Source organism: Chelon labrosus, assembly GCF_963514085.1.
Source record: "Chelon labrosus genome assembly, chromosome: 3".
Classification (NCBI taxonomy): Eukaryota; Metazoa; Chordata; class Actinopteri; order Mugiliformes; family Mugilidae; genus Chelon; species Chelon labrosus.
The window spans coordinates 15303706-15325107 of record NC_140339.1 but is presented as its reverse complement, the minus strand read 5'-3'; the positions used below and the strand labels follow the sequence as shown (position 1 = coordinate 15325107).

At 42.6% G+C, this 21402-nt stretch overlaps 1 protein-coding gene across 1 annotated transcript in view; it reads right to left on the bottom strand.

The window, feature by feature from the left end:
- Positions 1 to 21402, bottom strand: part of thsd4 (thrombospondin type 1 domain containing 4) — a 36851-nt gene that overhangs the window by 11798 nt on the left and 3651 nt on the right. The window contains exons 5-7 of the mRNA XM_084541599.1: positions 20872 to 21298; positions 19797 to 19899; positions 18349 to 18485 (exon numbers count right to left, since the gene is read on the bottom strand). Of these exons, the coding sequence (XP_084397725.1) occupies positions 18349 to 18485; positions 19797 to 19899; positions 20872 to 21298 (667 nt within the window). The remainder of the gene's footprint in view (positions 1 to 18348; positions 18486 to 19796; positions 19900 to 20871; positions 21299 to 21402) is intronic.

Genomic DNA, 21402 nt, shown 5'->3' with positions numbered 1-21402 from the left:
GTTGTGGAAACTACTGGAAAAATATCGATTAGTACGATCATAAATTGGAGTGAACTTTCAAACGCAATAAATGTATTGGAAATATGACAATCTATTGCAACTAGATACTTATACAAGTCACATTATAATGATTTGCAGCGTCCTGTTGAGGCTGCACACATGTACCGTAAGTGCAGTAACGACCTAGAGGAAGTGAAGGAGTGTTAAAAGTAGAAAAAGGAAAGAGTGGCAGATATTTGACATGCATCATTTCTTAACACTAAACATGCACGATGTCGGGACAAAGAGTTGCCAGGATACATTTCTTCTGAACAGCTCCGGTTTCACGTTACAGTTGCCTTGCAATAACAGTGCTTTAATCCACGTAGGAGGCCCGGTTTGTGGCTCCACACTCGGAATGTAAACATGAACAAAAAACTTAATGGTCAGAATGATATCATGCCTAAATTAACAGCAGCGGTAGACACGGCCCACATGCTTTTAACTCCTCTCAAATGCAGTAAATCATGTTGGAGATGTGGTTAGTGCTGCAACTCCTCAAAGTAGAAGAGCGTTTGAATTCGTCTGCGTGTGATTGCTGTTGTTTTTGGAGCGGCGCAATGTATTGTCGGGGTTTGCAAGACAAACTTGTTTGTGTGTTTGCTGTGTGAGGAGACGTATTGGGTTATGAGTGACCACGGCTCTTTGTCACACATGCAGGCATCAGTCTCAGTCAGAAAACTTGAAGCCATTTGTTCCGTGATTGTAGATTATACTTTTAGTTAGAATGATAATTTACCCTGTTTTACTGAAAAGATTTGGTCCTGCTCACATTACATCAGTGCTGCTGGTAAACCGTCCGACCTGAGCATTGGGAGGATACACAAAATACATTTAAAAACTACGAATCAAGAAAGTTTAGGAGGCAAAGGCGCCGGTTTCTGCATGTGTACACTGTGAACTAGTGTCTAAGGCTCTGACAGACACATCCAGGCCTGAGCTGACAGACTAACTCATGGCAGCAGATGCTTATGGCTGGACCACCAAGCCACGCTACAGCCACACCATCCACAGCATCTAGATGTGGGCGGCCTTTCCAGACCACATACAAATAACGGTCACAACGACGGAAACATGAACACTACCAAATTCATTCACACACAAGATAAAGTACTGATCTATTGGTTGAGTACACATTTCAGGCTCAGAACGTACAAATACGAGCTTTTTATTGATCAAATACTACATTCAATCACATAGTTTAGATCAAAATCACATTGTAAATAAAAGAACAGTAGATGCAGCTCAGTCAGATGCTAAGCTAATGTGACTGCTGTCTTTTGTGACTGTCTGTTTCACATTTGAACATGAACTCACATGCAAAGAGCTGAATTCAGTTTAATTTTTAGTTAAATAGCATCAATAACAATCCAAATTTTCTCAAAACCCACAGAACCGCAAAGCTTACAAGCACCAGAGCTAGCACTGAGGCACCGGTGGCAGGGAAAAACTCCCTTTTAACAGGAAGAAACCTCATATTGGGAGACCTATCTGCAGAGGTGGGACAGAAGAGAAGGTAGGAGAGCAGAAAGGCAGAAGTAATCAGATAAATTCACACATGCATCTGGATAAAGCATACTGAATGTAAAGCGTTATATACTCGCGATACAAACAAGAGTACGTGATGCTAGGTGATGCATGATGCATGGGAGATTGATACTGGAAGAAAACGATGGACAGAGCCAGCTTTCGAGTCTGCGAAGCACTGAGGCATCACTTGGATATTCCTCTAGTTGCAGTAGTTTGGGTTTTAAATGACAACTCTCCGGCCCGACTGTCTCACCCCAAATAACTCGCAGGGCTACACACTGCTGGGCCAAATGCTGCGCAAAAACAATGAAATGGAGAAGGTTATGAATAAAAGGATGTTTTCTTAGTCTGGAGATGGTGCAGCGGCTGAGCGTCCCCCCCTCTCACCCCCCAAGTCTTAATCCACATGAATCCACGCTGGATTCCCACCAGAACCTTCTAACCTGAGTCTTGGCCGTTTCCCTCTCAGCTTTCCTACTGACCGCAAAAAGCAGAAACGAAAAACAGCACTGAGACACAGACTGCTGCCTCCACCAGAACATGCTCTCATTATATCGAAGTGCACCACAGCAACGGCACTTCTGTGAATACAATAAGCAAATATGTTCCATCACAATAATGAAGGGTTTGATCTCAAGTTAACAGACAGTGTGTTTCTGACCAGACAGCTTCTTGTGGTAAAAAAAATGCAGCGTTATCATCTGCTGTGAAAAGTAGAGTATCTTAAGATATGTTTATGAGCGAAGAAAGGCGGTTGTTTGGTGCACAAACTGGGGATTTCTTCAGTTCTCCACGCATAGAAAGGCTGTTCTTTGGCGAGCTGCCACTGAAGTTATCACGAGTTGGTCAGCTGTGACCCTAAAGCTCATCTGGAAATGCGATGCAGCCCCAACTTGGCTTCCAGGCTGAGAATGCAAGAGGCAACATCATCCCAACGACAAGGAATTTACGGTGGAAGTAACCTCAGGACGTGATGCTGTATCTGGCAATGACATTATTGAGATCTTACACAGACAGCCGATTTAAGAATAGGTTTAGACTAGGATTAAATAAGATAATGTCCTCATAATAAAGCCCCTCGCTTTTATAATGAGTGCAGGTTGTGGTTGCCACGGCTACCAGCATCTGCCTCCCACATGCTGGGATACTGTGGAACTTTAACTGGTTTTAATGAGCATGGGGCAGGCGACACTGCTCTTACTTCAGTCAGCACTTCAAACACATCTGTATCTGTGGGAGCTCTGCCACTGAGTTCACATGTGACAGTCTTACTAAGCTGACTGGAGCACTGCCTGCCCCTGGTTTACCGTCTTCCCTGTGTAAAATACACACTTAAAAACTTTCAGGTTACATTCATTTTTCATACCCATTTTTCTTAATTTAATAAGGATCTTTCCAATTATGAAATATGACAGAATAAGTTTTAGATTTGATTTGATAAGACTGAGAATTTGGGCTGTAACTTCTAAGAAAGGAACTGACACTTCCCCAACCCCCTCTCCTCAGCAGTGATTGCTTTGCCTGTCAAGTCTTTGAATTTCCCCACATGTTGATGCCGTGGGCACGGGAGCTGTCACAATTCAAACTGACGCGAGGATCTTTTTAAGTCTTTGTAAAAGCAAACCAGCACCAGAGCAAAAAAAAAGTAAGGAAGGGAGGAACGGGTTAAACAACGAGCTTACAAGCTCAATCGGAAGCTGTAATCTTTGGCTTGCTTATTTAACAACAGAGCGCTACTTTCAAGGGGGAATTAACAAAGTAATTTACGGGTTACATTTAACAAAGCTCCACTCATTAATACCTCATAAACTGGGAAGCTATTTTCCCTTCACATGACAGCTGGTCCTGGATGCTCTCAGAGTTTAGTAGTTATGTCTTTTTCGGGGGCTGAGGTAAGCAGTTTGAGAAAATAACATACTGCAACCTCGTCTCGCTGAAACAAAAAAATAATGTCTTCCACATAAACCATCAAATTGTGGGAATGCTAACATTCCTGGGACACGCAACTTCTGGTGAAAGACTTTTACCACGTTATTAGGTGCAACTACTACATGCATCTGTCTCCCAAGACAATCAAGAGAATAAAGTTCATAAAATTCACCATCATGTATCTAATATAATGATAACCTACAGAATGATATAATACAAAAGAACAATGCAGATGTAGGAAGCTCCAAGAAGAATCAAACATTGTTAAATTTATACAAGCATAGAAGATGTGACTTTGTCAACAGTTCAAAACTCACAGATTTATTCAATTTGTTCCTTTCCCTCAGATTTTACTTCTGGCTCCGGTATAACAGAAACACTAGAAGACTAGGGCCGTCTTTTATAACCGCAAACACAAACCCGAGTTCTGGTGTTTTGGATAGCATTCACTCAGCTTTCCTCTCTCCACAACACAGCATTTCTCGAAATCAATAGCAACATGTGTCAAACCCAAACTGGAACACGGACAAGCTGGGATTATTTACTGCAACAAAGGAGGTGGCAGTTGAGGTTGAACAACATCGGTGTTTGGGCTTTTTCAAACAGGCTAATAAGACGGCTCCCAAATGTTATTTTAGTGGCCAGAATCCGCTTAAATTAATGTATCTACGTGACAGCGTACGAGCAGCAAGCGCGAGCATTTGCAGCTTTATAAGTGGTGAAGAGAGATGTAGGCAAGAGTGGCAAGACCTTTGAACCCGACAGTAAAAAGAGGCCTCATCCGCACCACAAACTGCCCTCACAGCTCGGGGCAAAGGGCACAGCGTCTTCAGTAAAGGCTCCCATGCTTGTAAAACACTCAGAAATAGCATTGAGTGTACTGAATATACAGCCATTAAAACGCATAAGGTTTCTTCTGACATCACTGCTCTGATTTGGATGGACTGTTTTGGGAACGGGATGACAGTCTGCTGGGCCCCAGCGATGCAAGGAAACAGGTTTGATTTCTGCTGGGAGCACTGTTGCTGTTGATACTGTTAACCCTGGACTGCACATCCTCTTAAAAAAACAAAAAAGCAACAAATTATGTGGCTGATCATTTGATATAATGATAATTAAACAACTGTCTGAATGACATGTTTCTGAAATCTGCTGAAAATATATATATGTTTTTTTACTTGTAAATTTTTTGAGCTTTAAAGACTTATCAATAACTTTTGAACACTTAAAAAAAACTAATGTGTCTATTTTAATGTATTCTAACAGTGGGTTTGTCCAAGTCTGACTGACCAGAAACATGCAGTAAGTATGTTACTTTATAGGGTAACATGTTGTATATGTTAGTGTCTTAACATATATCCGTGAAAGCAGAAATGATAACAAAACATATATATATATGACTCTGCTTGGAGGATACATACCTGTATTTCTATATTTAGCATTAAAACTATGTATTTTGCTCAATCAAAAAGACAGATAAAAATAGACGTAACACAGTCACTCCTATTCAGCTGTCAGTTGTTGAGACTGAGCCTGGATATCACTTCGGTCACCTTTATTTCCTTAAAGATACACTCTTATTCAGTCTGATCTTTAAATATCCAACCTACATTTTGTGTGCTGACAGGTGGCACCGTTTATGTGCACGCGTGGCTTAAAGTTATAAAACTAGCACAGACATCCTCATCAAGACCTTGACACTTCACAACATTAAAAACCTCAAGCGCCTCACCGCAGCCCCATAAACACAGGTGATCTAAAACTAACTGAGCTGACCTACAAGCAGCGACAGGCTAATTCAGGATTACAGTCTTTCCCCAATAGAGTTCCAAGTACTTTATAGTCCCAGGACGGGCTTGACTCGCCGAGTCTTCCACTAGGAGGGAAATCTAATCCCACTGGCAGCCAGTGAATGTGCTGTGGAAAAATAAACAGCTCAGAGAGCAAGCAGAGCCACGGTGAAAACAGTCATACTGTAAATACTTCCACTCAGTAGACTGACCACATGATCACAGGGCTGCACTGACAGTCCAAGTTATGGAGTGGTGATGCCCAGTGCTGCTTAGAGGCTTACGTATCGGGCTTACTTGCATCTGCATCCATGGATGTAGATGTTTCAGCCAGACCAGCTTTAACCATCAGGTTCAATAAACAAGATTTCTCCTGGCGACAAGCATGCAGCAGCATATCAACAACTTCCAAAACCTTGCTTCAAAGACAGTCCAAAACAAAAGCTAACACCAATTCCAATAGCAGCAATTCAACTCTCACAGCCAGAGTCTTTACTGCATCAATGGGAATCCCCACTCTGTCCCAGGTTCCTCCAGGACCCAGCGGAGGTGAAGCTGCTCCTACCTGTGACCGCGGCTTCCCCTGCACACGCATGTGGAGGCAGGCGAGCAGCAGAAGAGCCGGTCCTGCCAGCATTCTCTCATGCGGGCACAGAAATGTTCAACCAGTCACTCGGGCTTCCACACACGAGTCCAGTGGCTGCTCCCGTCAGCCCTCTTCCTCGCTTCTGTTGCTCTGAGAATGCCAAAAAAGAACCCTCTCACTACTCAACAGATCTCTATGAGCTCCCCTTGTAAACTGAGCTGGGGGAGGTGCAGCTGGGGGAGGCAGGGGGGGTGAGGGATTTTTTTTTTTTTTTAGAGGAGGGAGAGTGAGAGGTAGAAAATGAATTGAAGGGAGAAAGTAGGGAGGGAAAGCAGGCAGGGAGTAGAGTGTGGCAGCTACTACTGACAGTAAATTGGAAGACGGAGAGGAAGTTTTGGAGAATGTTTTCAATGAGACAAAAAAAAGGGGGGAGGAAGGAAATTCTTGAGGAGCTGAACTGAATGTATAAGCAAAAGCACTACGGTTAAAAATATATGCAACTAATTGGCAAGTGAGGGATGCAAACAAATATAAATGACAGATTGATACGTTTAAGCTGATGGCCACCAGAAAAAGCATACATCCTGAAGTGAAAACAGACATTTTTTGAGACGACTCCGTCCACAAACAACAACTACGAAAACAAAACCATAAGATTCATTTTAGTACGAGCCCCATAATGCTTCAGCCAAAAGACTCATCCTGTGGCTTTCCTGTTGAACCACCATTGTTTCCACAACATTAAATCCTAATTCACCAGGACATGCTGACACAAAGAGTACACTCTTCATCCTCGTATCTGACAGTTGGTTTTCTCATAATACAGTATGGACAGACGGAGCACATTGGGGACACGGTGGTTGGACCTCTTCCTGCACCGATAGCTCTAAAAGTTCAGGCCAGGAATGAGGAAAAGATAATTGAAAACCTTTCTGTTTTCGAGGGGCACACGGAGACCACAACAGGCTACTGCACACTCTGCTTCAGGCACAGTGAGGCTGTGTCTCTGCAAGGAGAGGAGAGCGAGGAGGGCAGTCAGCTGGACCTACAGAATGATATAATACAAAAACAGAAGACGTTAAATTGCCTTTACTGGGGAGATTTCTTTTGATAGTCCTTAAATAGTCCTACAACTGCTGTGAACAAATTCAATTTAACATCATACCAAATTCAACTCCACGGTGCTCAGACGACGTGTATGACTGCGTCGCTGTTACTCTTCTGTCCATCACCACATAAAGTCTGCCCAAACGATTTGATTAATCCAGAAGATATTTGCCAGGGAATCATTATTTCCCAACAAAGTGACTCCAGAGCAACAGAACAAACATTTCGTGGGCGGGGGAAATCGTGGTTAGCTTCCAGGTTAGCGTTCTTCATTAATATTTAAGTTCAAGTATGATTTGATTACAAAGAGTTCCCGATTCACTTCAGTTTGATTCCATATTTTGCAATTAATCACTCAGCTCTAAACGAGAGTGAAGGCAAGGTTCAAAACACATGAATAGGTCACATTACCTGCAGTATACACATGGATGGGAAATAGGAAATTGTCAAAAACGCTGCACAGTTCATAAGAAGGACGGACGGATACACAGAATAACCGCAAATGACCACATAGACCCGTGTTAAATAAACTAACTCCCTTTATCTTGACAAGTTTTAAACACCAGCTCACACATCAGCTGTTGCCAGTAAAAATATTAGCAACTGTGGAGCCTGGGACTTCAGATTTATGTGTGCGTTCACATGTTTTAAGTGAACTGAACTGGCTGCCAAATATCCGCTTGGTAATGATGATGGCACTCTTCATAATAAATCACACCCTTCCACCTCTTCCTAATATCCTGTAAAGCTGTTTCGCAGACCGAGCTGAGGCGCTGAGTGCAAGGAGGAGTAGGGGGAAATCTCCACACCTGCGACTGGCTTGGCTTTGGCTGGATCAGTGTCAGTTGAGACACATGCTCACTCATACACACAAAGACACCATGAAGCAGCACGTACAGTATGCACAGCATGCATCTAGGCGACAACAAATTCTCCAGTCAAACACAGCTGCAGATGTGTTGGAGGAGCACGGCCCTTTTCAGCAGCCCATCCGTCACGGCGAATATACAAACATCGTCTCCTTCTCCCCTGATGTGCCTCTGATCTGAACAGATCTCATTACGGAGGGATAGCACCCAGAGGTCGGGCGGGGCCAGACTGACTCTCCAGTAAACCCCAGTGTCTTTGTCTCCCTCTTCAAGAGGTCAGTCCTGAAGCAACCTTGGCTCCAGGCGCCTGATTCCTCCAGTCTCCAGCCCACACACGCCAGAGTCATGCTCTCCAGCAGGTGGGCTCAACATTACTGTACACTGTCAGGGTCTAGCTGACACGTGCTCACACAAAAGTTCAGCTTCTGTTCTTATTCTGTCATGTCTCGGGCCATTCTTGGCGCTCGCTGTTCGGTGTTCGCTGTTTAAATCCAAAGCTCATTAGCAGAACCATTACCACAAACATTTTAACAAGTCTTGCCCGTGGCAGAGGGAAACGCTCCACCTGGCAGCTGTAACATCTCCTGACATCTACATTACAGCATGCCTCATATATTCTGAAAACTGACAGATAAGAAAGGTGTATATGAAAGAAGCGGCGCTTTAACATCTCAGCAGCCATATTCAAGATCTGCAAGAAATCTCAAACCCTCCTCTTCTAAACAACCTGCCGTCCTGTGAACTTGATCGGTAAGAGTTAAGTAAAGGCAGAAAGTAGGAAGAAGAGGAAACACATGATTTTTTTGTGCATCTGGGATACATATTAGTCAGCAAGGCCAGACATGTAGGTCCCATGATTGTTCCCTTCAAGCAATGTGTTCGACTGCAGAAAGCAGGAGCTGAGTGGAGGAGGGCGGGTTAATGAATAAAGCAGGTCGAGAGGGGATTCGGGTTGGGAGGGGCAAGGTGTGGCCGAGGGAAGCCGATGCTTCTATTCGTCTATAACCTGTCATTGATAGCGTCTGCGGAGGAAGATATAAAATAGTCACTGTGCATCAGCCGTCTCCTACCATGAGCCATCCCAAGCCAAGTACACAGATACAGCATGACAAGTGTCATTGGACCGATCATTGGACTGTCTGTATTGTTTACCCAATCACTGTGGCTTCATATAGTTCATCTACTGTCAGACCAAAGGTCGGAGGCAAGGCCTGAATTGAAATTTGTCTCCTGGTGGTTTGTGTTGAATTCAGTTTGATCATGTAACATGTCTGCCTACATCTTTCAGACTCCACAGGGACTTTAAAATGTTAATTCCATAGCCACAGAAGACACTATACAAATATTTTCACAGATTGAGCAGTTCTGTAATGAAGGAAAGATTTTCATGTCTAACTTAAGAAGGTGGGGACAGAAGAAAGCCTATACATCTGTGTTTCTGCTCAAAAACCCATCCAGTAAAAAGCCTGTAGGATGAAAGTTGAAAGGATGTTTATTAAAAGTGACATTTTGATTGGCGGTGTCATATTTTATAAATGTTTAGACTTCGTTTTACCATTTTATTAATATTTACAAAGCCACCGGGGCTGAAATATAATTTTCTTACCAAAGAGGCTTTTCGTTAAGCCCCAAAACTGTGAATGACTGACAAGATAAGGAAAAAATAGACTTGTTTATTTTTGTGTTTAATGGCTTTATACACCTGCCGTTAATAAAGCTGGTAGACACCATCAGATAAGAGTCTAGTTTACAACAGGGTTTGACCCTGAGTGGCAGGGAACTGCTGACACACTCCTTTGTCACACAAGCACACGGCGAAATAGCAACGCACATTTATAATGAATTGAGACCGTGCATACTAACACACACATACATATATATATATATAGTCTCGCAAAATACTCTTAAACACCCACAAATAAAAACACTCATAAGTGAAACTTCAGTTCACACATACTCATATCTTCTTATCTTCTTCTCAAACGAGACCCTAAATTCCAGACGTCCTGCGAGTGCCGACCACACATTGTGAGCTCCAGATCGCTGACATTCCAAACAAACCGATGAGGCATAAAATGTGCTCAACTGTCTCTTCAATTGACAGCCACCCAGATAGCAGCCAATCACTGTCAACAGCCGTCTGTCTGAGAAAGACCTGTGTGACCGCTAGGCGCTAAAAATACAGCCCTGTATCCGTATAGTATACCCTCGTAAATCTGCATGGGACGCCGGCAGACTGGGACTCACTGCTCTCTGTCCTCAAATCACACTCCACTACAAATCTCAGTCAGTTCTGTATCAACCACCTAATGCTATATGGACCAGCTGTACCCCTATTACCATCATCACTCCATTGTAGCAGCCATCTATCCACCTATCTATCACCCTATCAGCCTTCATATCCATCTGTCCAGTCTCCATGCAGACTCTTCAAAACTACTGTCGAGGACTTGTGAATAGTCTCTAACCTTCTGCTTGGCCACACAACTTGTCGAGTCCACAACTTCGGTCGATATTGAATCGGTCATGATATCATGAGTGAGCATGCACTGAAGAGAGACGTATAATGATCATGGCAGGTCACAGCTAACGTGCCAGACTCTGACAATGGGGAAATTTTACAGAATCAGAGACGTGAGACCTACAAATCAGCACAACACAGTGATTACAATTACAAATACATATGTGTAATATGATAATAACACCAATGAAGTCTAGGTGGTCTGTAAAAGATACTGACCACATCACAGTCAACTTTTTCTTTTTGGATTTCTTGTGGTGAAATGTTCCTTCATCTGCTCAAAGTCTGGCGAGGGACATATTTTAAGAGGAAACGTGGTTGGATCTGTTTGTGCAAACAGTTTCTTTATTTCTGCTGACGCCGCAATTTGAATGCGCCGGTCCAGCTGTTGTTTAGCTGAGGTGCCAGAATATGATCAGGAAATGGACGTTCAGACACTTACGCTCTTCCTGTGGTCATACTGTCCTGTGTGGTACCGTTCCAAGAGAACCCAGACAACCCAGCAACAGTAGAACTGTGTATACATTTGCATAAACTATAAACTATGGACAGTAAAGTACTGGATGAATGAAAAGTTCATTGTAACTACTGCAGTTATTAAAAATCAGCCTGAATGAGCATGAAAGAAGAAATCAAATCTAAGATATTGCTTTATGGAAATACAGTATTCAAAGATAATTAACCAGACCAAATGGAGATCCCATCAAATGCAAACAGTTTGCTTTCTAACAGCTTGAAGGAGGCCCCATGCACAAGGTTAAGCACTCCCCTGTCTCCCGAAGAAAGACTTTATGAGCTGTAGCGGAGTCCAGCAGAGGTGTGGCGGTGCAGAACAAGTGTCTGAACACCAGACCTGGGGCGCTCAAGCCTGCTGGAGTTGGAGTTGGAGTTGGAGGTCACACAGAGGCAGCGACGACCGACGTGGGTCATTGAGAGTCAGTAGAGGGACACTAAGGCCCACTGAGATCCAGGAAGTTGAGGCCAAACTAAGACATCAATCCGTCATCTCCCTCACGTCTTCAAATCCATTTGTCTTAGCTGTCCTCCAACTGGAATTCCCATATTCAATCAACCTTGACAGCGTCAAGTGCCCTAACAAGTGTCTGTATATCTATAGTAGGTTCAGGGCTCCTGCTCTGTGGCTGAGAATCAGTGGTTCTGTTACAGCTATTAACTGAGCGCTACAAAAAAAGTTTATATTTTTGGTAATTTATTAGTTTACACTATGTGCAAATACAAATTTTATATTGCACACTCCATTACTTGGACATAAGAGGAAATGCTTGCACTTGTTTCGGTAAATAAGATCTACAGTCAAGGTTAAGTTGAACTACAGCCGTGATAGAAGCTGCGTGACACTACACATACGTACAGCAGCATTTTGAACTAAATGCTAGTACCATTATGCTCACAAGGACAATGTTGCAAGCAACATACTCTATTTTGAGGGGATTCTGATGTGAATTTATGTTTGCATGAATACTAAAATAGCTGGTGAAAGGTCATACTATGGACATCAGCTTGCTATACCTTTACATATACTTCTACTACATTAACTCAAACATTTGCATTGTTCTAATCACAGTTTCTTACAAATGAAATAAACATATCATATTCCTGCTCACCCTGTTATTTCCCTCCCTCATTGTTTTCTACTTCTTACAACACAATGAGAAAAGCTACATAAACTTCACAGTCAATAGTCTCATCTGAAAGCTAACAATTCAATATGACTTTATATTTCTAAACAAACAGAGGCACTGATTGCAAAGACAGCATCTCTCTTCAGCAAATACATATCATATCGAACCCTTAACCATCTTCATTGGGTAAGGTTGAGGAACACTGAGCACTGTGCAGTTGGGGCTTGTCATGACAGAAATGAGATTGAGGTATCTCCATCGGCCTGTGCCAGGCAGGCTGTATATCAGAGCACTCATCCCCCTTTTAACAAGTTTGCCTGTCCAGCACAGCAGGGAATGCACAAAACAGATGCAGCTGTCAGAGGAGAGAAGTCAGGAGTGGTCGAGGCTGTTGTTTGATGAGTTTGGGCCTGAGCTCTGGGTGCTGGGAAACACGCCAGTCAGAGAGGAAGGCTGAGACCTCAGCATTTCACTGTGTCGGACATACCCCCACTCTATCTGTGATCGTCATTAGCGGCGGAATATAAATCAATATCCATGAGGAAATTTGAAGGGGAAAGGTTGCAATAGTTATCAGCAAGCATTAATCCTGATATGCGCATTTATCGTCCTCATAGATCAACGCAGATTTAAGCTTCATAACTTGTTTTCCTGTTATTTCATCACTGCCTCCAACCTGACTGTGTTGGAGTAGTGTAAGCCCACCAATGGATCTATAATAGCCAAGGCAAGATAAGATTTTTACCCTTAGCTGGGCCCACCACCGCCAGCAGAGAAGTGTGTGGTCAGTGTTCGCCCTTTAAAAATACACACACCCTTCTCAAATGCACTTCCTTGGTATAAAAGGAGAGAAGTCACAGCTGAATGGAATTCCCACCATAAAGGGATCTTTCTTTCACTGTTCATCTGAAATGAGTAACCACACTCAAGCAAGCCTCTGTGTCTCAGAGCTGGCTTTTTAATGCAGGCGCGTACACATGTCAACCATAAGAAATGTTTCCACTTATAAAATACAAATAGTGAGCCTAGAAAAACTGATCAAAAGGCATCAGGATGTCAAATATACTCGACATAACGCAGTGCTACTCCGATCAGCCACAGCATTAAAACCACAGACAGGAGAAGTAAATAACATTGACGATCTTGTGACAACACAATGTTCCGCTGCATGGGAAATGTTTGGACCTTGCATCTGTGTGGATGTTACTTAGACATGTAGCACGCACCCAGACCAGACCAGGCACCCCCACCCCAAAGCAACAACACTCCTTGATGGCAGCAGCCGTCCCCAGCAGGATGCAGCCTGAAACGCACACAAAAACGGTTTAGGAACAACTTAGCAACAGCACAAGGAGCTGACTTGGCTTCCAAACTCCCTAGATCCCAAACTGATCAAGTATCTGTGGGATGCAGTGGAACAAGCCTGATCCACAGAGGCCCCTCCCCTCAACCCATAGGACCCAAAGGCCCCCACTAACAACGTTCTGTTGCCAGACACCACAGGACACCCTCAGAAGGACCATGTCCATTCTCTGATGAGGGAGAAGTGTTTTGGAGACACAAGGGAGACCTACACAATATTAGGCAGCTGGTCATAACGTTATGCCTGATCAGTGTAGACACTAGTAAGGAATGAAAAAGCATTTGAAAAAGCAATGAACACAGACATGGACAAAAAACCTGCCCTGTACTTTTGGACACTTAGCACAAAGCTTTTTGTTAATCTCACTTGACAGTGCTAGTAACTATACATCATCGTGCTGTTAGACTGTTTTATCTCGGACAGCTCAGAAGGACCACTCGTGGAAAAATGCAGCAGGCAATTTCAGTGCAGGCAGCCGCATGAAGATAAAACCCAACAAATCTGTCCAATCACACAAAACATGAAGCAGTGACTTGTGACTTTGAAGTGTCCTTCCAATGTTGACATGCATCTCTCTAACAGGGCAATTTAAGGGTGCGTCAGATTGGGAAATAAAAAACAGAGAAGTGAATTGGCACCAGATGCCAAAGGTCAAATGGACAGAGGTTGGCTGTTATTCATGCAGCATTAAAGGTGTCTGGGACAAATATCAGGGACCGCACAAAGTGAGGGCCGTGTGTTAGGAAGCAGCGTATCCTCTGTAATCAGAAGCAGCAAACCCGCCACATCAACGGTTTGAACATGGAACATTAAAATGACTGAATAATTGAAACACATTTCCCTCTAACATGAAACCAGTTTGAATGTTTACATCGTTATTGTTTTAATCATTGTGATTAAATAGCAACTAATGCGTTCATTGCCACAGAACTGCGACTGAATCAATGTGAACGTCTTCTCTAAAATTACCTCCAGACAACACTGTAAGAAAGTTAAATAAGTCACAATACAAATACCAAAGAGTTGCGAGCACCGTGCCATGGTGCCATGCGTGCAAAAACCTCATCAGAAACAGTGCACAGAACAACAGAATCTAGCCATATGCAGTGTGCTGGTACAACGACAAATCATTAATTCATTAATCTTCTGGTTGCCCGTCTATCGCAGGGCTAACGCAAGGAGACAGACAACCATTCACACTCGCACCTAATGAGCATGTGGACGGTGGGAGGAAGCCGGAGACAACCCACGCAGACACAGGGAGAACATGACAGAGAGGCCCAGTTGGCCCATGGATTTGAACCCGGAACCTTCTTGCTGTGAGGCATCAGCGCTAACCACCACTCCACTGTGCCGCCCCCTGACAAATCATATTCGTAAAAAATGAAATTCTCCGTTTGCATAAGATTTAGTGTCCGTGCAGACATTCACTCACACACACACACACATTTACACTGACACCAAACAAAGCACCATTTTTCAATAGAATGAGTCAGCATGACAGAAAATAGCCTCGAAGCCTGGTTAAAAAAAAAAAAAACTGCATCACAGCGCAACAATCTCTATGTCTGCACTGTAAAATTCCACAGTACGAGGAAATGAATGTATACAGCTCTATGCAGAAATGAAAAGTCCTTCTACTCAAGTACTGCTACTACTTCAGTATGAATTTGAGGTACTTTTTTCTTGCCACTACAATTATTTTGTAGTTCGTAGTTACATAAATTATATGTTTTTTGATGTTTTTTCCAGATTAAAATTTTCAACATGGTCCTAGTTTCTCAAATGTAAAAGTGTGCTGCTTTTTCTCTTAATACCTGATATTTCAACATCAAATCAATTACTTAATCGAAAAAAAATATATATATACATATATATGTAAAGTTCAATAAAAGTGATAGACTGTTTTTTTAATCCACTGATTCTAACTAAGAAACTTGTTCGGTGCAAGCCTTGTAATAGCATATTTCTGCTATGAGTTATCGTCACTTTTATGTCTCTCCCATCACTGGCTGTCCATCATTGTGTAGCAGCCGGCGTCACTTACTGAGATGATGGATGCTTCACATATTTCATTTAGAAGTTGAACAGATGTTTCTAATAAATAGCTTACTACATAATGGATTTTTATCTTCTACAAAATAGCACAGTGTTGGACTGATAGCGTTTTCTCAAGGAAAGTTGTTGATGTGTTTTGGGCTTTTAGAGAAATGTAATACAGTAGTACCTCTGTGCTATGTAAAGACAGGCTCTGACATGTTGGATTGCCTTAGCTCGAATAATTGGTTAAAAAAAAAAATTATTGTATATCTGGCTCTGATTCAAATGCCTCAGAGTTCCTGGTTCAGTTCCAGGATTATATCAGTAACACTTTGAAGTGCCTTGGGGACAGTGCACCAGTTTGTTCAGTAGCTGTGTGTGAGGTATCGGCTGATCCATCTGGTGTGGGTCTGTTTTAGCTCATAGGACTATGAACTTCAAGAGTTTAGATCATTGCATTTTAGTTTCACATCTCGTTAGTGCTGACCTTATTGCTGTTTTTGGTGTGGAACATAACCAACGGACCTAGTTTGAGGACTTAATACGACAAGAGGCCACTGAAAACTGAAAACAGCAGCATGTAATTAACGTGTAAAACATGTTGTAAATGAAACACCTGTAAAGTGACACAGTAGTAACTCATCATATGATACTGAGCTTGTTCCATATTTGAGACTCAGTTCTGTTGAAGTAGGCTACTCAATCCTCCTACTCAGAGCTCAGCAGCTGGCCGGCTCCAAGGCAGAGCTGACAGCCTTGAGGTCCACATCAGAGCCGAACACTAATTCCTCGCGGTACCTGCCTCCTGAAGCAGCCTCACAAACTACAGCCGACTGGTTAGCCACTGACAAGCTAACTTCAGTGGTCAGTTTAACTGTATGACAAAACAAAACGGCAGCTGTGGTGAGAAGGTGTCACTCAAACTGGGTGTAAAATATGATCGAACCCGTTAATACAAAATGCTCTGTGACAATTTACATCAGCATTTAACTGCGGTCTCCGCAATTGCAACACAGAGATTTGTGGCAGTGCTTCAAGCTAAATGCTAACATAATCAATGAAAATGGCTACATACTAAAATGTAAGGACTTCACCAGCAGTAGTATTAAACACAAACCTGGATGGATGGATATAGGAAGAGGGCGCTGCATGTATTTGCATATAATTAGATCATTGACAAATTTGGTATTTTAATCTGCTGCCAGCATTAAAGAGAAAAGCTATATTAGGTTGGAGTTAAATAACTTCAGACAGATTGTGTGCATGTCTCTGAAATACACAGATGAGCATCATAAATTCATTGTGAATATGCCCTGCAACTTTTATGGAAATCAATCCTATTGTTACTGAGACAGTTTAGTCACAACAAATATAGCAGACCGATGTACAGACAGGGTTATTTGTTAGTTGTTACACCTGTTACAGATTTAATCTTGAAACTATTATATTGACAAAAGCAAAACAACTTGATCCGTCACTTATTGCGGTGTTTTGACAGAGTATATAGTGTATCATGTTAGGTCAAGCAGAGTGCAGCAAACCAGCTGACTATCAGCTGATCTAAACAGGCACCAATGATGACTGGCACTTCAAACAATCTGTTTGAGCTGCCAACTCCTCATTCTTTCCTGTAGCCGCTTCCTGCTCCTTGGTGCTGCTGTTGCGGCAAATGAATAGCTGTGCTGCATACTCCCCCTACCATTCCACCCTCCCTCTGCTGCGGTCTTTTTTATCAATATACTCTTGCTTTAAGTATCATGTATATTCCACATGTCACAGTATATATCTGCAAGGTCCACTTAGCCCCTGGAGGGAGAGTAAAACCTGCAGAACAAACATTTATTAATTGCCACAATAATGTTTAATTCCAATCATGAGAATAGATCTGATTAAATGAAATTATCCAGATGTTTTCACATTATATCTTGGCGTGCAGCGTGGGGTATGTCCTGTTCAAATGGTTGGGCCAGCTGAGAAAATCTCAGCGGGGAAAGAGATGAGAAAAAAATCCCCCTTTCCTGAGAAACTCATGAATTTTGAATCTTCAGATAATGAACAAGAAAAATCTGTGGTTAAAAAAACAATTATTAGCACATGCAGATTAATACCTTTAGCAGAGTCGCTTGATTTAGACTCATAAATCACGGTTTAGTTTACAATATTGGTAATAATGCAACGCGACCCATTTGCAACATCACAGTGTCGTATGTGTTAACAGTGGAAGAGTGATCAAGGCCAAAATCAGAGATCAGAGGGCTCTTGATTAAAACTTAATGTTGTAAAGATTGTTGCTGGATTACAGAGCCTGGGAAACGCACAAAGTTAACAGAGCTGTGGTCGGCATGACCAAGTGGAAATGAGCTTTTTCTCTGACACAATTCTGAGTTAAACCCTGATCAAAAGAATGTTAAAGTGAATCAAGCGCACCGAATTCATAGCCAACCATAAGCAGGCTTACACAGCGACAGCGTCCACTGCTTTGGTCAAAGAGGGTAAAACCTGCCCCAGACCTTCAGTCCACCACTCTGGTGCTGTGCTGCCCTCTGCTGTTCACAGCTATCACGTAATAGCCACAGCCTCAGGCGTATAAAATGTTGCTTTTATCAGAAATAAACTGTATATTCAGACCAGGAAATACATGTGAAATTACTGGTCCACTATGAGGTAATCAAGGATGCAACCATGAGAAGAAAATCAAGCTTGATGAAGTTCATACTGTAACATTTTCAGGTACATACAATACATTGTCACATTGTAGAGGGAAAGAAGGGTAGAAAGAAGCTTCCTGTCATTATGCCCCAAGGAAGCTGACAACTGCAAGTACACGTGATGACATCTATGAGAAGGATTATGCTTTTGAAAAACAAGTCCACCCCTGGATCATTCTCTTTCCTGAACTTTAAGAAATAAAAGTCTGTTTTTGTGGCCTACCGTACACTTTCCTGCCACGCAGAGAGAAGTATCATTCTGCCCACACGGCGTCCCGTCGATCACCCTGTCTGACTGTCGCACGTAGAACCTAAAACCTATGGCCCGGCAGTTGAGTTCGCAGTGCTGGTCCCCAGGAACTGAAAGGAGATTTAGGGGGTTGTGAAATTCAGATTTTGAGATCCCGTTGGTTTCACAATGCAAAAGTGACAATGATAAGTAAAAGGCCAATAGCGGCGTCTAAAAGACGGACAGATGGTGGACACCACGTAATATAAATGAATCCTTACACAAAGCGACTAAACACTTTGATAATGTGGCTAAATACATACAACTATGGGAGCACAGTGCCTAAAAAACATCATTATGCAAAAGTTAGAAATCAGTGAACGTTATATCACGCAGAGTAGAAGACAACATTATGATGCCATATTACTAATACAATCAGTCTGTTGTCTTACACTGAGGATGTCTTCTGTTAAATTTTATTTCTGTTCAAAGCCCTAAATCAGCTTTTGATTACCCTTACCTGCTGTTTTAAACCTGGATGGAAACATAGTAATAGTTACCAAGTAATGAATTGTGTATCTGTTTCTTTAAAATGCTTGAAAAACTCTTTGATACTGAAAAAAAAAAAAGATGCAGTGTGTAAGCAACCACAGAGCACAGGGATCCGTTCCTTCCAATTTGTTCACATGATTTACCAGTTAAATGGACTGCGAGCCCAAAAGCCGGGCATTTCTTAAACAGATGTAAGGGAGAGCGTTTAAGCGCTGTTCAAGATGGGTGTCAAATGATCCAGACTCAACCTCATACATTTACCTGGGGTTATTTCAACTTCACATCTGTATTAACCGTCTGTCAAGGCTGCAGCACAGAGACAATCTGTTCGACAGGATATTAATTTAGAGGCTGTTACTCCCATTACTGTTCTCAGATAAATGGCAGATCGACGGGTGTTTTGACTGTTGCCTGGATACCTCAGGTGAGTGAGGTCATGAACGAACATTCATCAGGGAGCCTACAAGCAAGTGACATAATGCAGGCCATACCTCACACCACATCTTAGTTCACATGGACATGACCTTAAGATAATGTAGAGCAATTTTAAGAGTTGGGATACTGACTTTGACATATCAGCGTCAGAATGAACTGAAGGAACTGTTTTCATCAAGCATTATAATCAGGGCAAGATTTCTTTTCTAGTAGCATACATACAGTATACAAAACTGATCAGCTGTACATGGTAACGCTAGCATGCATTTCACTGGAAACATGCTATACACAGAGAGACTCTGACACAGACAGATTTTATTTATTTGAATCCCACAAAAGCTTTAATCTAATCTGAATGAAATGGGGAAAAAAATACATATAGAGTATATATACGGTATATACACATATATGTGCAAACTGTACATACATAACTGTATACAGTACATACAACTTACCCTCATTAAAAGGTTCCCACTCATAAAGTCGGCCCATGAAAGGCTGGTTGTTGTAAGAGGAACACTGGACAGCTCTGATGTGTCTGCTGGATGGAGGACAGGCCTGAGGATGGACAGGAGAAACGCAAACTCATATATTTATTTTCCAGCGCTTCGGTAACGGCAGCAGGCTTTCAGTGTTACACTCCACGGCTGCTGACCGACTGCTACAGTCAACCTTTTTAATGCAATCACTGTTTCCATCCTTTAGCTCGTAGCTGTCCTTCTGAGCTAAAGTAATGAGATTCCACAATTTATGATGGCTCTCCAGTGAAACCCGACCTCCCCTGAAGCCTCTCCGTATATCCTTTGTCCAAACAAGCCCCTGGTCTGCTCCACTTTGCTTGAATATCTATGTCATTGCATACCAGAGAGACAATATACAGAACCAGACACTGTTTGAATTTAAAGTTCATCCACACACTTTAAGCCGGGGTCCGACAATAGCTATAGCATTGTTTCTGCCAGCAAACAATATCTAAAGTAAGTATTCAATAGCTTTAGGTTTTAACAATGTTTATTTGCAAAATAGTTTGGGAGGGAACTTATCACATTTATATCCACTGCTTTTCTTTACTGTACACTTCTGTGGATGTTGCAAGACCATTACTTGAATTGAATAAGGATCAGGGTATGCCTTGCTCTGTAGTGCACCCCATGGTTGTATGTGTTCTCCGTGAGAACAAGCCCCGTAGTACATGGAGTGCTTTTAATTCCATATAAGCATTTGTCTATCAGAAAATGAGGAAGTAGCTGCAGACCATGTGCTGCAGTGAGCCTTTGTTCCACTCAAGGAAAGGTGGACACTCACTCCTTCATTCATTTTCTGTAACCGCTTGTCCTCTGTAGGGTCACGGACGGGTGGGCTAGAGCAAGTTAGCATTAAATATTTCTACCTCTGAATACAAAGAGGATTAATGTTTGGAGTTATTACAGGACATTTTCATGAGCTTAGACACCCACAGACAGGTGAGCTGCAGCCCAGATTTATCTATAAATAATAAGAAGAATAAGAAGTGAGTGCAGACTTGCGTACATTGCCGTTGCAGATCCTGTAGTGAGCATGTTCCCCTGTGCAGAAGGAAGAAGGCAGGGGGTTGTAAGGTCTCTCTTGATGCTGCTGAGTGCCAGATATCGGTAGGCCTGATTGTTGCTCCTGCTGGACCTCAGCTTTGTTGGCTGGACTGGGCTGGTAAAGCGGGGCCCAGACCTGGTGATTTCTAGGATTCTGCGCCCTGGTGTGCACATAGGGTCTGCTGTAGAGACGGGCGTTGTTGGGTGGGGCCGGGTTGACTGACCTGTGACCACTGGGGCTTCTAGCGGTGAGGTGGTGGGAATTAGCTTCAGCTGAGCGTCTTTGTCTGTGGGTGTGAGGTGTCTCAGAGCCCTGACTCGCGTCTGTCTGCAGTGGAGCAACATAAGGCGCTCTCCCGAAGCCATATCTCCCTGGGAAAATGACCCTCCTGGGAATAAATACAAAGACGAGGAGATCAAAATTTGCTGCGTGCCGTACATGCTAGTTATCATTTTCATCTCTGGATAACACATGCCCCTGCTAACTGTCACT